The 15,042-nt window shown below is 39.1% G+C and overlaps 1 protein-coding gene across 3 annotated transcripts in view; it reads left to right on the top strand.

The window, feature by feature from the left end:
* The first annotated feature begins 887 nt into the window (after positions 1–887).
* LOC128686334 (pyruvate dehydrogenase phosphatase regulatory subunit, mitochondrial-like) overlaps positions 888–15,042 on the top strand; it is a 191,793-nt gene continuing 177,638 nt past the window's right edge. For 2 of the 3 annotated variants that reach the window (XM_070085840.1, XM_070085838.1), the window contains exons 1-4: positions 888–1,021; positions 2,326–2,554; positions 9,687–9,781; positions 13,117–13,244. In XM_070085840.1, coding sequence (XP_069941941.1) covers positions 2,366–2,554; positions 9,687–9,781; positions 13,117–13,244 — 412 coding nt within the window. In that variant the 5' untranslated portion in view covers positions 888–1,021; positions 2,326–2,365. The other variant, XM_070085839.1, reaches the window with a different exon arrangement.

Raw genomic sequence — 15,042 nt, 5'->3', positions numbered from 1 at the left:
TAGGACACCTAGCATGGCTAGGCATTTCGAGCAGACTTAGATTAATTCTTAACATTAAATCCCAACTCCCAGCGCCACCCCATCTCTAGAGGGTACTTCTCCCCTAACCCACGATGTCAGCGATGGCACTGCAGGGAGTGCCGGGCTCACAAGAACTTCCACTACAGGGACAGCATCGTGGAGTTCGACTGCGAGGCAGCTGTCAGGTGTGCCACAGGCAGTGTGTACTCAGTTCCTCAAGCTTCAACATCCGTGCACACGAGGGCCTGGGATCTTCAGTCAACTTGGCGTCCACCAGGACGTTGCCATGTCCCTAGGACAGCTCTCCATCGGGCTGCTAACGGAGCCACTGGCTTCTTGGACCTCTTGGGGAGGGTCGATGGTGCTCGTGCAAGCAGCAGATCCCGGGGCAACTTGCTGCTGTTTGCAATGGCTGTCTGCCGAGGAGAGACAGGCACCTAGCAACATCTGTTGTTGGGGCAATGGATGAATTCCCTGCTATGTTTGTTAACTGCTCATTACTCTGTAATTTGTCTATGATTGTAATCATGTGATAACGTGTTTATCATTCATTACCTTTGAAACTTGTCATGATTTTGACCAGCTCTACCTGGAGCTCATTACCTTTGTAAATTCTCATGATTAATGTGTTTATGATTCATTACCTTTGCAATTATTCATGAGTGTGACCAGCTCTACCTGGAGCTCATTACCTTTGTAACTTGGTCATGATTATGACCAGATCTAGTTCATTACCTTTGTAACTTGCTCAGTTACTACCGCCGACTACCGCCCACAGGATGGGTATGGGGTGCATAATAAACATATTAAACTTAAACTAACATTAAATCCTTACAGATTATGTTTCTCTGTTTACAAAGGAACTTTTGTTTCTTTTCTCTCATCGCCCAGCCTCGGGCAACAAATCTTCCTGGTACCATCGAGAAGTCGGGCTGGATACGGCTTATGCTGTCAGTGGCCCTGATAAACCCAACAACAACAACATTAACTGTGAAAAGCGGTAGTTATTTTAGTCCCTTTAAAGTCCCGGTTTTCATTGTAATGTGTTATTTTAAGTGAGTAGTTAGAACAAAAATTATAGTACACAGTAGGTGACTGTGAATGTAACAATGCACCCTAATGGAAATAAGTCACTGACTTTTTTTGGGTTATCCTAGGTAATTATACATATTCTCCCCTCAAGGGAGGTTCCTTGGCGCTGGTGAGGGGCTCTTGATCTACGGAATTAGATATGTGCTCCGGTTCCCAGAATTGAGTCTGAATACCTTCCACCCTCCCCCCACATGCGCTGTATAATCCAACGGGTTTAGCGCTCCCCATGATAATAATAATAATAATAATAATATACATATTCTGATCTGTATGATAATTTATGTAACTGTATTTATGTATACCTGTACCTGAATAAACTTACCAGCAAGTTGATCAGTAAGACACATATGTAAGTTAGGTATCTATTCTGAACCGTTTCGCCTACACAGAGGCGGCAGCAGAAGCAGTGGAGATGTAAAGATGATAGAATCAGTCCATCACCCTCGAAGACGTTGTTTTGAGGTAGTCAGTCAGCCTGGAGAAGAGTACTTCTTAGTCTTCACCTCTTCAGGCTGCAGGAATGACCACCTCAAAATTAAGTCTTTAAGGGTGAACTGATTATATCGTATTAACATCTCCACTGCTTTTGTTGCCTCCTCTGTATTGTCTTTTCATAAGTCTTTCAATAATATTTCTTGAATGCTCAGACTTTTTCCTTTGCTGTATAATTCTTAGTTTCTCTTGTCCTCTTTATATTTATTATACAAATGCACAAAACATATGAAAACTATATCCCTACATTCTTTCTTAATCCAGTGTATCCCCCTAACACAGAAATGCATATTTCATTGGGATCAAAAGGCAGTTTTCTCCCTGACATAGACAGGGATTATTACATGTTTGTCTCTCATAAGCTAATTGTGATCAAGTTGCTGCTGAATATGCTTTTAAATATAGCCTTACTTGTAAATATATCTTTACAGTATTTTAATGTGAAGTTGAGTTTACTACAGCCAGATAGGTTGCCATGTTTTGTTTGAATATCTGTAACTACTGTTGCCCACAGTTTGTTTTTTTATGACAATCTTTCTTGAACACTCCTAGTGTCAGTTACATTGCAAGACCCTTAACTTTTTCTGGGCATCAGAGCATAACTTGTCTGTTTAATGCATTGAGTTTTACTTAGGCTATTGCAATATATTATAATATTTTTTTTAATAACAGTGTTTTCAGTAATTATTCATCTTTTACATATGTAGTTTTTACCTTCAGAAAATAGCTGGCAATTGTGACTTATCTTACAAACCACAAGATGCTTCGCCAGTATGCCATCACTGGTGTAGCAGCTGGTAGAAGGATACTCCCTGAGCACAAAGTTTGGGGATCAAGTTTTTACTCACTTTATGGAACAACATCCTGTTTATGCAATAAGGAATGCAGGTTTAGAACAAATTTACCTTACAGCACAAAATCATCCACACCATTTCCTTTACAGTCACAGGTATGTAGCATTGTAATACTGTAACAGTGTTTTTTTTGTGTGTATATAGTTTCAGCAGGAATAATTGATCTTAGTACAGGGAGAAAGGAGAAGTAGCAGGCAGTAGGAGCTGGGATGGAGGAGATAATGGTGTTGGTTGTAAATTGATCAAAATGGTCTAAAGCTGAAGGTGAGGTCTTCAGTTTACACTCACTTCCTCATTTACAGCCTGCATAGAACTGATAAAGGATTTAAATTACTAGAAATGCTTCAGTGTGTGTTGGAGTGAAAGAGACAGAGAGAGAGAGAGAGAGAGCGAGAGAGAGAGAGAGAGAGAGAGAGAGAGAGAGAGAGAGAGAGAGAGAGAGAGAGAGAGAGAGAGAGAGAGAGAGAGAGAGAGAGAGAGAGAGATAGAGAGAGAGATCGAGAGAGAGATCGAGAGAGAGAGAGAGATAGAGAGAGAGAGAGAGAGAGATAGAGAGAGAGAGAGAGAGAGATAGAGAGAGAGAGAGAGAGAGATAGAGAGAGAGAGAGAGAGAGATAGAGAGAGAGAGAGAGATAGAGAGAGAGAGAGAGAGAGATAGAGAGAGAGAGAGAGATAGAGAGAGAGAGAGAGAGAGATAGAGAGAGAGAGAGAGAGAGATAGAGAGAGAGAGAGAGAGAGAGAGAGAGAGAGATAGAGAGAGAGAGAGAGAGAGATAGAGAGAGAGAGAGAGATAGAGAGAGAGAGAGAGAGAGAGAGAGAGAGAGAGAGAGAGAGAGAGAGAGAGATAGAGAGAGATAGAGAGAGATAGAGAGAGAGAGATAGAGAGAGATAGAGAGAGAGAGATAGAGAGAGATAGAGAGAGAGAGATAGAGAGAGATAGAGAGAGAGAGATAGAGAGAGAGAGATAGAGAGAGATAGAGAGAGAGAGAGATAGAGAGAGAGAGAGATAGAGAGAGAGAGAGAGAGAGAGAGAGAGAGAGAGAGAGAGAGAGAGAGAGAGAGAGAGAGAGAGAGACAGACAGACAGACAGACGATAATTTTTTTTTTTTTTTTAACGCATTGGCTGTTTCCCACCGAGACAGGGTGACCCAAAAAGAAAGAAAAAGTCCAAAAAGAATGAAAAAAAGAAGAAAAAACCTAAAAATAAAGAAAAAACTTCCATTGTTCAACACTTTCACTAGCATTCATACATAATCACTGTCTTTGCAGAGGTGCTTAGATACAATAGTTTAGCTGTCACTCCAAACAGCCAATATCCCAAACCCCTCCTCTAAAGTGTAGGCATTGTATTTCCCACCTCCAGGACTTGAGCCTGGCTAACCAGTTTCTCTGAATCCCTTCACAAAATATTACCCTGCTCATACTCCAGCAGCACATCAGGTCCCCAGAACTGTTCATCTCCAGTCACTCCTATCTAATATGCTCATGTATGCTTACTGGAAGTCCAAGCCTCTTGCCCACAAAACCTCCTTTACACCCTCCCTCCAACCTTTCCTAGGATGACCTCTACCCCACCTTCCTTCTACTACAGATTTATACACTCTCCAAGTCATTCTACTTTGTTCCATCCTCTCTAAATGACCATACCACCTCAACAACTCTTCAGCCCTCTGACTAATCCTTTTAGTAACTCCACACCTCCTAATTTCCACACTACGAATTCTCTGCATAATATTTACACCACACATTGCCCTTAGACATGATATCTCCACTGCCTCCAGCCTCCTCCTTGCTGCAGCATTTACAACCCATGCTTCACACCCATATAAGAGTGTTGGTATGGCTATACTCTTGTACATTCCCTTCTTTGCCTCCATGGATAATGTTTTTTGCCTCAAAGCACCCCTCACCTTTTTTCCCTTATCAGTTTTGCAGTTAACTTGGTCTTTCATAAACCCATCTGCTGACAAGTCAGCTCCCAGATATCTGAACACATTCACTTCTTCCGTACTCCCTCCCTCCAATGTGATATCCAATTTTTCTTAATCAAAATCGTTTGAAACCTTTATCACCTTAGTGTTATTTATGTTCACTTTCAACTTTCTTCTTTCGAACACCCTCCCAAACTCATCCACTAACTTTTGCAACTTTGCTTTAGAATCTCCCAAAAGCACAGTATCATTGGTAAAAAATAACTGTGTCAACTCCCATTTTGTATTTGATTCCCCATAATTTAATCCCACCCCTCTCCCCAACACCATAGCATTTACTTCTTTTACAACCCCTTCTATAAATATGTTAACCATGCTGACATTGCACATCCCTGTCTAAGGCCTACTTTTACTGGGAAATAATCTCCCTCTCTCTCCTACACACCCTAATCTGAACCTCACTATCCTCATAACTCTTTACAGAATTTAGTAACTTACTACCTATCCTATACACTTGCAGCATCTGCCACATTGCTCCTCTATCCACCCTATCATATACCTTTTCTAAATCCATAAATGCAGTGAAAACTTCCCTACCTATATCTAAATACTGGTCACATACATAAATGCTTCATTGCAAACATCCCTACCCATTCTCAAACCTCCTTGTTCATCTGCAGTCCTGCTCTCTATCTTACTTCTAATTCTTTCAGTAATAACCCTACCATACACTTTACCTGGTATACTCAGTAAACTTATTCCCCTATAATTTTTACAGTCTCTTTTGTCCCCCTTCCCTATGTATAAAGGAACTGTACATGCTCTCTGTCATTCCCTGGGTACCTTTACTTCTTTCATACATTTATTGAACAAAAATACCAACCGCTCCAACACTATATGCCCCCCTGCTTTTAACATTTCTATCATGATCCCATCAGTTCCAGCTGCTCTACCTCCTTTCTTTTTATGTTATGCCTCATGCACCTCCCCCACACTCACATCCGGCTCTTCTTTACTCCTAAAAGATGTTATACCTCCCTGGCCAGTGCATGAAATTGCTGCTTCCTTCCCTTCATCAACATTTCAGTGTTCCTCATGATGATATATATGTGGAAAATACTCAAAAGTCTATTCCCAAATCTGCACACTGCCATAACAACATGCTGGGATGAGAGATATGGAAGCAAATGCAAAATAAACCCAATGAAAAATAAGAGTGCCATGGGCACAGGAAGAGAGTATTGTATCGACATTCGTGATTGCAGGCTATGCAACATCTTACCAGAAAATATCAGAAATGCTGGTGGGACAAGTGTAGAAATCATCGAGGAAACTGGACAAGTATCTCCTCAAGGTGCCAGATTAACCAGTCTGTTATGGATATGATCCAGTGGTCCACCAGCAACAACAGCCTGGTTGACCAGGCAAGCACCAGACAAGTTAGGCTCTGAGAGTAAGAAAAACTCACAAAACTCATCAAAGGCATATTAAAGGCATATAAAGGTATACAACAGGACATTAGCTGATGGGGCAGTGTATAACAAAGTATCCTTTGATAAAATGTGCAAAGCACACAAGTTATCCACTCAAGATAAATTTGGGGCTTAATTACAGGGAGTGAAACTGCTCAACAAATGGAAAATATTATGGCTATTGGTATATGGAATACTGTATTCTCTTTAAACTAGAGGCATGTTTTATTGCCAAGAGTTTTTAAAATAGTGGAAAAAAGTTTGAAGGAATGCAGAATTGGTTAGGTGGAATAAAATTCTAAAAGTGAAAAGTACAGGACCTGCACTCTAAAGAATAGGCGGGGATATTGTATTACAAAAGGTCATTTGGATTGTGATGTCTGAAGAATGGGTGGGGACATCTCATTACAAAAGGTCATTTGGATTGTGGTGTCCATGCACTTTTGACAAGACATTTAGATAAATGATGGTAAATGTGTTTCCTTCTTTGGGGTTACCTGATCATGGAGTGAAATGGTCAATAAATAAACAAAAAAAAAAAAATAAGGAAAAGTAGATAAAACATAAAAATCTGCTAATAGTCAGAATAGTTTGACTACAGAGAAGCAAGAGTCAGTACTGTAGTACAGTGGACCCCCGGTTAACGATATTTTTTCACTCCATAAGTATGTTCAGGTGCCAGTACTGACCGAATTTATTCCCACAAGGAATATTGTGAAGTAGATTAGTCCATTTCAGACCCCCAAACATACACGTACAAACGCACTTACATAAATACACTTACATAATTGGTCGCATTCGGAGGTAATCGTTATGCGGGGGTCCACTGTATATCCAAAATATTAAACTACGTACTGTACAGTATTAGAATAAGAGTTAGAAATATTACACAGGATCAAAACAGGTAAGCAGACTGCACTTATAGGACAAGTTATGTGCACCTGTAGGCTGCTAGCACAACCAGCTTGGCTGACAGGTGGTCAAGAGAGAGAGAGAGAGAGAGAGAGAGAGAGAGAGAGAGAGAGAAGCCTAGTCTCAGGTTGGGCTGTGGGGGTGAAGAGCCCTCAAACGTGGTCACTGGTAAATTGTCAATATTATTGTGTATCATTTCTTCTTATTTAAGTTGCTGTTTTAATATGTACAGAGTTTTGGTACTTAAAATAAACTTATTTTCATATAATTTAATTATCATATATGTACTTAACCCAGGTAGTAGGTTGGTAGACAGCAACTGCCCCGCCCAGGGAGGTACTACCATCCTGCCAAGTGAGTGTAAAACAAAAGCCTGTAATTGTTTTATATGATGGTAGGATTGCTGGTGTCCTTTTTTCTGTCTCATGAATATGCAAGATTTCAGGTACGTCTTGCTAATTCTACTTACACTTAGGTCACACTACACATACATGTACAAGCACATATATACACACCCCTCTGGGTTTTTTTCTATTTTCTTTCTAGTTCTTATTCTTGATTATTTCCTCTTATCTCCATGGGGAAGTGGAACAGAATTCTTCCTCTGTAAGCCATGCATGTTGTAAGAAGCGACTAAAATGCTAGGAGCAAGGGGCTAGTAACCTCTTCTCCTGTATACATATATTACTAAATGTAAAAGGAGAAACTTTCGTTTTTCCTTTAAGGCCACCCCGCCTCGGTGGGATACGGCCTGTGTGTTGAAAGAAGAAGAAAGATATGTACTTAGCTTTTAAATATTATGATTTCAAATACATATACAGTGTCAAGTAGTTTTAAATGTTAGTTTTAGTCTATCAGAAATGTTCTTCATAATCAGGGTTAGTAGTTATCATACTTGATGTTAAACATTCAAATTTCATCTGTACACATTTTGAATTTTGTTGGGTGTTCATTCATGTCAGGACAATCATGTGTGTGTTTTCCTGCTCTGTATTCTTATAACTTAATACTGTGGCACCCCGGTTTTCGTCCTTTATCCGTTCCAGGTCAGTCGAAATCCGAAATGGACAAAAACCAAAGTACAATAATATTCCCCATGAGAAATTATGTAAATCCAATTAATCCATTCCAGACACCGAAAAATATTAACAAAAAATACATTTTATAGAGAATAACTATAATTTTACATACAGAAAACAATGAGAAATAATTGTAAAGCACTAATTTTAATGGATAAATGAACACTTAAATCACTATTACATACCTTTATTGAAGACTCTTGTTGATCCACACCAACAACAACTTCTCCACATCGTCAATTGTTTGTGATCTCTGTTTCCTTAGCATATTTACCCCTTTTGCAATATCAGCTTCCTTGATTTTTACTTTCTTCGCCAGGATGGAACTGATTGTTGATTTGGACTTCCCATACATCCTGGTGAGCTCGGCCACATGTACGCCACTTTTGTATTTTGATACAAGCTCTTTCTTGAATTCTATCGTGTTTCTCACTTTCTTTACCAAAGGGCTGGCACTCTGAACTTTCTTTGGACCCATGGTGGCTTATTTCACAGCTGCACTCAATAAAGAAGCACCAAAAATACTTGTTGAATGTGCAGAGTATTGTTCACTCGACAAGTGACGGAGGCAGACCGAGTCAGGCCGCGGCATCCTGGGCGGGGAGACGCGTCTGATACGGACAATTTCTGAGTTGATGAACGAAACCTGGAGTAAAAACTCGCTGGAAAGAGTGGTTGAAATCTGAATTGTACGATATTTGGACCGGACGAAAAGCAGAGTTTTACTGTACGTATTCGTAGTTCTTGGGAATCACAGATTTCGGAAATCATAGGGATATTTCCGTATAAACATGGGCTCGCTAATCATAGGTTGACTCGCGAATAGTAGTTCGTCCGGAACGCGTACACACGGTGTGAGCCGGGGCGGCCTCCCTACCCAGCCAGTCTGGCATTGTTTACCAGTGAGCGAAGGTCCCCTCACGTGCTCCTACGAAATATTTCATAATATTCCACTCATTTTAGTGCTTGCAAGTACTAAATAAGCTACCATGGCTCCAAAGAATGCTCCTAGTGCCAAGCCTGTGGTAAAGAGGATGTGGAAGAGTTGGTGGAAGACCACAACGAAGAGCTCACCACTGAGGAGCTGCAAGAGCTTCGGCAGGAACAGCAACAGATCGCAGCTCAGAATCTTGCTGCAGAGGAGGAGGAAGAGAGATGGAAGAAGGTGCCTTCTTCAGAAATTAAAGAGATTTTTGCTATGTGGGGTAAGATGGAAAGCTTTATGGAGAAACATCACCCTGACAAGGTTGTTGCAAGCCATGTTGGCAACATGTACAGTGACAAAGTCTTGGGCCATTTTAGGGAAGTGTTAAAGAGACGCCAGAAACAGAGCTCTCTCCACAGTTATTTTGCGAGACAGGACTCCAGTGACTCTCAAGGTGGTCCTAGTGGCATTAAGAAACAGAGAAGAGAAGCAACCCCAGAAAAGCAATTGGTACCTGAGGTGTTGATGGAAGGGGATTCCCCTTCCAAACTGTAAACAATCCAATCTCTCTCCTCCTCCAGTCTCCCATACACTAAGAAGAATCTCCAATAAAGGTAAGTGTTATACTGTTAATGTTTCATTCATCATTTCCCATTGTATTGTTTATGTACTACATCTATATTTCATGTAAAAATTTTTTTTGTTTTAATACTTCTGGGTGTCAGGAATGGATTAATTGTATTTACATTATTTCTTATGGGGAAAATTGATTCGAAAATCGTAGATTTCGATAATGGTGGCAACTCCAGGAATGGATTAACTACGAAAAATGAGGGACCACTGTAAATGGGTTATGTATATTATTGAAGGGTTAGTTTTTCCTCCTATATTATATAACTCTTTTTCAGGTTGTAATTTGTGGAGCTGGTCTAGTGGGAAACAGCATAGCTTATCACTTGACTCGTGAAGGCTGGACTGATGTTGTTGTACTGGATCAAAATGAGTAAGTTATGCTTTTAACAGTTTGTGTCTTATATTCATTTTCTGAATACTGCTTGAAACCATGCCTGCCTAGGAATGGTTACCCAAACAACAAAATACAGTTGTCTTTCCAGAAGTGTACTGACACCACACCACTTCTGGATCTTGATAAGTAAGTAAGTAAGTAAGTTTATTCAGGTATACACAAATACAGTTACATAGAATTATCATACATAGCAGCATATGTGTAGAGAACCTAGGATAACCCAAAAAAGTCAGACAGAGTGACTTATTTCCATTGGGGTCCTTTTACCTTATTATTATAATATAAAGGTTATAATATTTTCTTATTATTCTATAATGAAGATAACATCTTATTATCATACTAAAAAGACTATCTACTACACGAGGGTCATTAAGACTATCTACAATACGGGGTCATTACTAGGAATAAGGTAAAATTTACACGTATGTTAGATAAAAAATAGAAAATCATTCCCCTCCCTTTCTGTAGCTACATTCATCAGACACCTTTTGGCACTCTTCTTGAACTGGTTCATGCTATGACTGGCTTTGACATGTGCGGGTAGTCTGTTCCATTCCTTTATTGCTGTACAATAAAAGGTGTTTGAAGCCTGGCCAATGACTGTGGGTACTACAAAGTTGTGCTCTCTCCCCCTAGTACTATGATTGCTTTGGTTCCCAACCTTGACAAAATTGACAGTAAGATATTCTGGACACTGTTTGTGAGCAATTTTATGAACATGATTTAGCTTCAGTTGTTTTACTCTGTCTTCAACATTCAGCATATCCAACTGCTGTAATTCATCCTGGCCTACATGTTCTCTTGGTCCCAGCCCCAGGATGAATCTTACGATTTTGTTCTGGGTGATTTGCAGTCTATCTTTCAGTTTTCTTGTCAAGGCAGAGTACCAAGAAGAGCAAGCGTAATCCATATGGCATTGTATAAGGGCTAGACATAGGGTCCTGCGAGCCTCAGTAGGTAGACACTGTGCTTGTCTATACAGGAACTTCAGTCTGGCATTCGCTTTCTTTACTACACTGTTCCCTATCAATTCTCCTGACATGCATGGGTCAAAGGGGATTCCCAAATATTTTACTGATGAAACCAAAGTGATGGGCTCCCCATTACATTGAACATTAAAGTTATTTACCCTTCTCAGTTTATGTTTCGTGCCAAAGAGAATGGCTTCAGTTTTCCCTAGGTGTAATGATAGTTTGTTGTCTACTAACCATTTGCTGCAGGACTCCAGTTCCAGTGTTAAAACATTAGCAATATCTTGTGAGTCTTTACCTGACACTAACAGAGCACTGTCATCTGCATACAGTAGGAGTTTGCACTTGACACTTATAGGCATATCATTGACATAACATAAGAATAATAAGGGACCCAGAATACTACCTTGGGGAACTCCACATGTTATCGGCAGGGGTTCTGATTCTGTTTTGTTGATTTTGACTATTTGTCTCCTGTTGCTAAGGTAGGACTTAAACCAGTCTACAGAACCTATACCGATAGCTTGAAGTTTATTACATAATATATTGTGGTTGACAGTATCGAAGGCCTTTTGCAGGTCTAAGGTTACCATACCTATGAGGTTCCCCTTTGACATTTCAGTTCTCAGGTAATCCATCAGATTAATAAGGGAGGTGTCGGTTGAGTAGGATCTTCTAAAGCCCGATTGATAGCTATGGAGAATGTTGTTGTCATTAAGGTACTTAACTACTTGAGAATACACCGCCCTCTCTAGAATTTTAGATATTATACTGAGTATACTAACAGGCCTATAGTTGCTTACATCAGGCCTACTATTTTTCTTGAAGATAGGAGTAACTCTGGCCTCCTTGAACCCCTCCGGTACGGTATTAGTGGTGATTGATAGATTTATTATGTGAGCAATAGGGATTGACAGTTCAGAAGCACCATCTTTTAGGAACTTAGATGGTTATTTCTTGATGTAATCTTTTATACTTAGCCAAAAATTATCACTGTCCTTTTTCTTCCATTTATTTTAACCCTTTGACTGTTTTAGTCGTATATATACGTCTTATGAGATACCGTGTTTGAACTATATATACTCATAAATTCTAGCGGCTTCAAATCAAGCAGGAGAAAGCTGGTAGGCCCACATGTGAGAGAATGGATCTGTGTGGTCAGTGTGCACCATTTAAAAAAAATCCTGGAGCATGCAGTGCATAATGAGAGAAAAAAAACTCCGACCAATTTTTTTTTAATTAAAATGCCAACTTTGTGGTCTATTTTCATATAGTATTTATGGTTATATTCTCGTTTTCTTGGTCTCACTTGATAGAATGGAAAACATATTATAGAAATAGAGGTGATTTTGATTGGTTTTACTATAAAAAGAACCTGGAAATAGAGCTCAAAGTAGGGGAAATGTGTGATTTTTGCCGATGTTCAAAAGTAAACAAATGATGTCATTGTCCAATAAATGTCCAACTAGCCATTCTAATATGCAGTCATGAATGGGTTGACATTATTTGTACAACTATTACAATATTGCTGTAGTCTGCAAAACAGTAAATCTTCTATTTTTTGTTTGAATAAAAATTCAAAATAGAAAGCAAAAGTAATATCAGAGGGGCCTGGAGATGTGACTGATAAACAAAGAAAATGTTATTTTAGAGCCAGGAATGTCTGCATTGTTCATTCTGGACCTTATTTTGAAAATGTCATATTTTTTAATTTTCGTGAAATTGGCCAAATTGCAAATTTCTGACCACGTTATTGGGTAGTTGAAATCGGTAAATAGGCAGTTTATTGAACTCAAGTGATAGGAAAAAACGGAGTTCTAAAGAAATAGCTATGAGTTTGGTCGACTGGAACAATGGAATTAGCCGAAAATAGGGCTCAAAGTGGGCGAAATTGCCAGTTTGCAAATATTGCCGAGGTCGCTAACTTCAGGAGAGCGTAATTCCATCAGTTTTCCTTCAAATTTCGTTTTTTTTTGTGTCATTACAATCGGGAAAAGATTCTCTATCATTTCATAAGAAAAAATAATTTTTTTTTTTAAATTTTGCGACACCAAGAGACACCTCAGGATTGGGGGTTGCGACAGCCAAGGGGTTAATAATACGCTATTAGTTGTCTCCTATTCAATTCTGAGTTTATATTAGCCTTAATGGTCATTGCGTTTCCCTTTTCTTCTTTTTTCAACATCTGTACTCTGACTGCATTTGTATAGTACACACTCCCATATCTCTTATTACATCAGCTCAAGAAACCAAATTGATAAATTTAGATAAAACTTTTATAATGTAGTCCGTATGCAGTATTATAGAAACCCAGTTTTCTTTGTTTTCATCTTATGACAGAATTGGATCTGGAACATCTCACACTGGGTCAGGTGTCTTGGGAGTGTTCAAACCATCTGCAGAAAGGCAGATTGTTACATATTCTGTCAACCTGATCAAAAGATTGCAGGATGAAGGTCATGATTTAGGTTTGTATTATTTTATTAAAGTTTTAATTAAATGACCTGTATATATTTTGTTATATGCAGCATGACTGAACTTGTACTTTCTATTTTCATGTTACATGAACTGCTAATAGGAATAACTATGTATGTGTATATAAAATAAATAGTAACCTATTTGTAAAACCTCTGTTACACTAGTAATAGACTGTTGAATCACTTTTACTCAGTCTTGCATACCTGTGCTTCCTTTGCTGCTCTATGACATAGGCCTCCAACTTCATTTGGCTATCTGTCTAAGTTCAGTCAAAACCTCGATAACATATCGATCATTAATCATTTATGTGGGCATTCAATTTGCTCCTCCATCATTGGAGACAGTGATTGGCATTCCCACTGTTTGTCACATTGTGTTTAAGCAAGATAGATGACTTGTTCAGTTTTTAGCTTGATCTACAGTGGGTTTAAATGGGGCTTGCTCATATAGTGCCACAGATGTTATTTTAGTGGCTCATGTGACTTTTTTTTGTTCTTCCACTGTTTCAGCTTGGCTGTTTGCCATATCCATGTCTAGTGATGGTTCCCATTTGCTAACTTCCTAATCACAAGCTGGCATAAACACACTCCCATACCTTGTCTGAGCATTTTATGAGACATTGTGACTCAAATAAATTTTCATTTGGATCATTCTGATGAACAGGTAGACATTATTTGCAGTCAAGGTCCTGGTAATATTACTTCTGGGATGGGACCTACAAAGTTCTGGTTGGACATTTATCAGGCCAACTGTTCCTTGATTTCAGTTCAGGAAACAAAAGCTATTTATCAATAGAATTTGACTTTCCAGAAACTGTTACTGAGGATTAATACCTGTCCAATCTTTGAGAATTTCCCTGGCCCAATTCCAAGGAACTTGGCCTCCTCACAAGTTTGACTTTCCCTCATAGTCCCTGCATAGAAGACTCTAACACACTTTTGTGCCAACTTTGTCACACTTTTATGACATCGTATTTCTTTTTCTTTCAACAAATCGACTATCCCACTGAAGCAGGGTGGCCCAAAAAGAAAAACAAAAGTTTCTCTTTTTAAATTTAGTAATTTGTACAGGAGAAGGGGTTACTAGCCCCTTGCTCCTGGCATTTTAGTCCTCTCTTACGACATGCATGGCTTATGGAGGAAGAATTCTTTTCCACTTCCCCATGGAGATAAGAGGAAATAAATAAGAACAAGAACTAATAAGAAAATAGAAGAAATCCCATGGGTGTGTGTGTGTGTATATATATGCTTGTACAGTGGTACCTCAAGTTACGAACTTAATTTGTTCCAGAAGGCTGTTCCAGTGCCGATACCGAACAAATTTGTTCCCATAAGGAATAATGTAAATTAGATTAGTCTGTTTCAGACCCCCAAAAATACACTTACAAAAGCACCTGCAAAAATACACTTACATAATTGTTCGAGTTGGGAGCTGTTTGAAACTTGAGGTACCACTGTACATACATGCATGTGTAGTGTGACCTTAGTGTAAGTAGAAGTAGCAAGACATACCTGAAATCTTGCATGTTTATGAGACAAAAAAGACACCAGCAGTCCTACCATCATGTAAAACAATTACAAGCTTCCATTGTACACTCACTTGGCAGAACGGTAGTACCTCCCTGGGCAGTTGCTCTCCACCAACCTACTACCTAGGACGTCATATTTGTATAGACTTATTTTTTCATAAAATTTTGTTAAAGCAATCTTTAGTTTGCTGGAAATGTGAAGGTCACCATTCCTTCTACTACTACGTGTATGCAGCTAAACATTCTACTTTGTTTTTGAT

The sequence above is a fragment of the Cherax quadricarinatus genome, chromosome 17, assembly GCF_038502225.1.
Source record: "Cherax quadricarinatus isolate ZL_2023a chromosome 17, ASM3850222v1, whole genome shotgun sequence".
Lineage (NCBI taxonomy): Eukaryota > Metazoa > Arthropoda > Malacostraca > Decapoda > Parastacidae > Cherax > Cherax quadricarinatus.
Note: the sequence above shows the minus strand (reverse complement) of the source record. Positions and strands in the feature narration are given on the sequence as shown.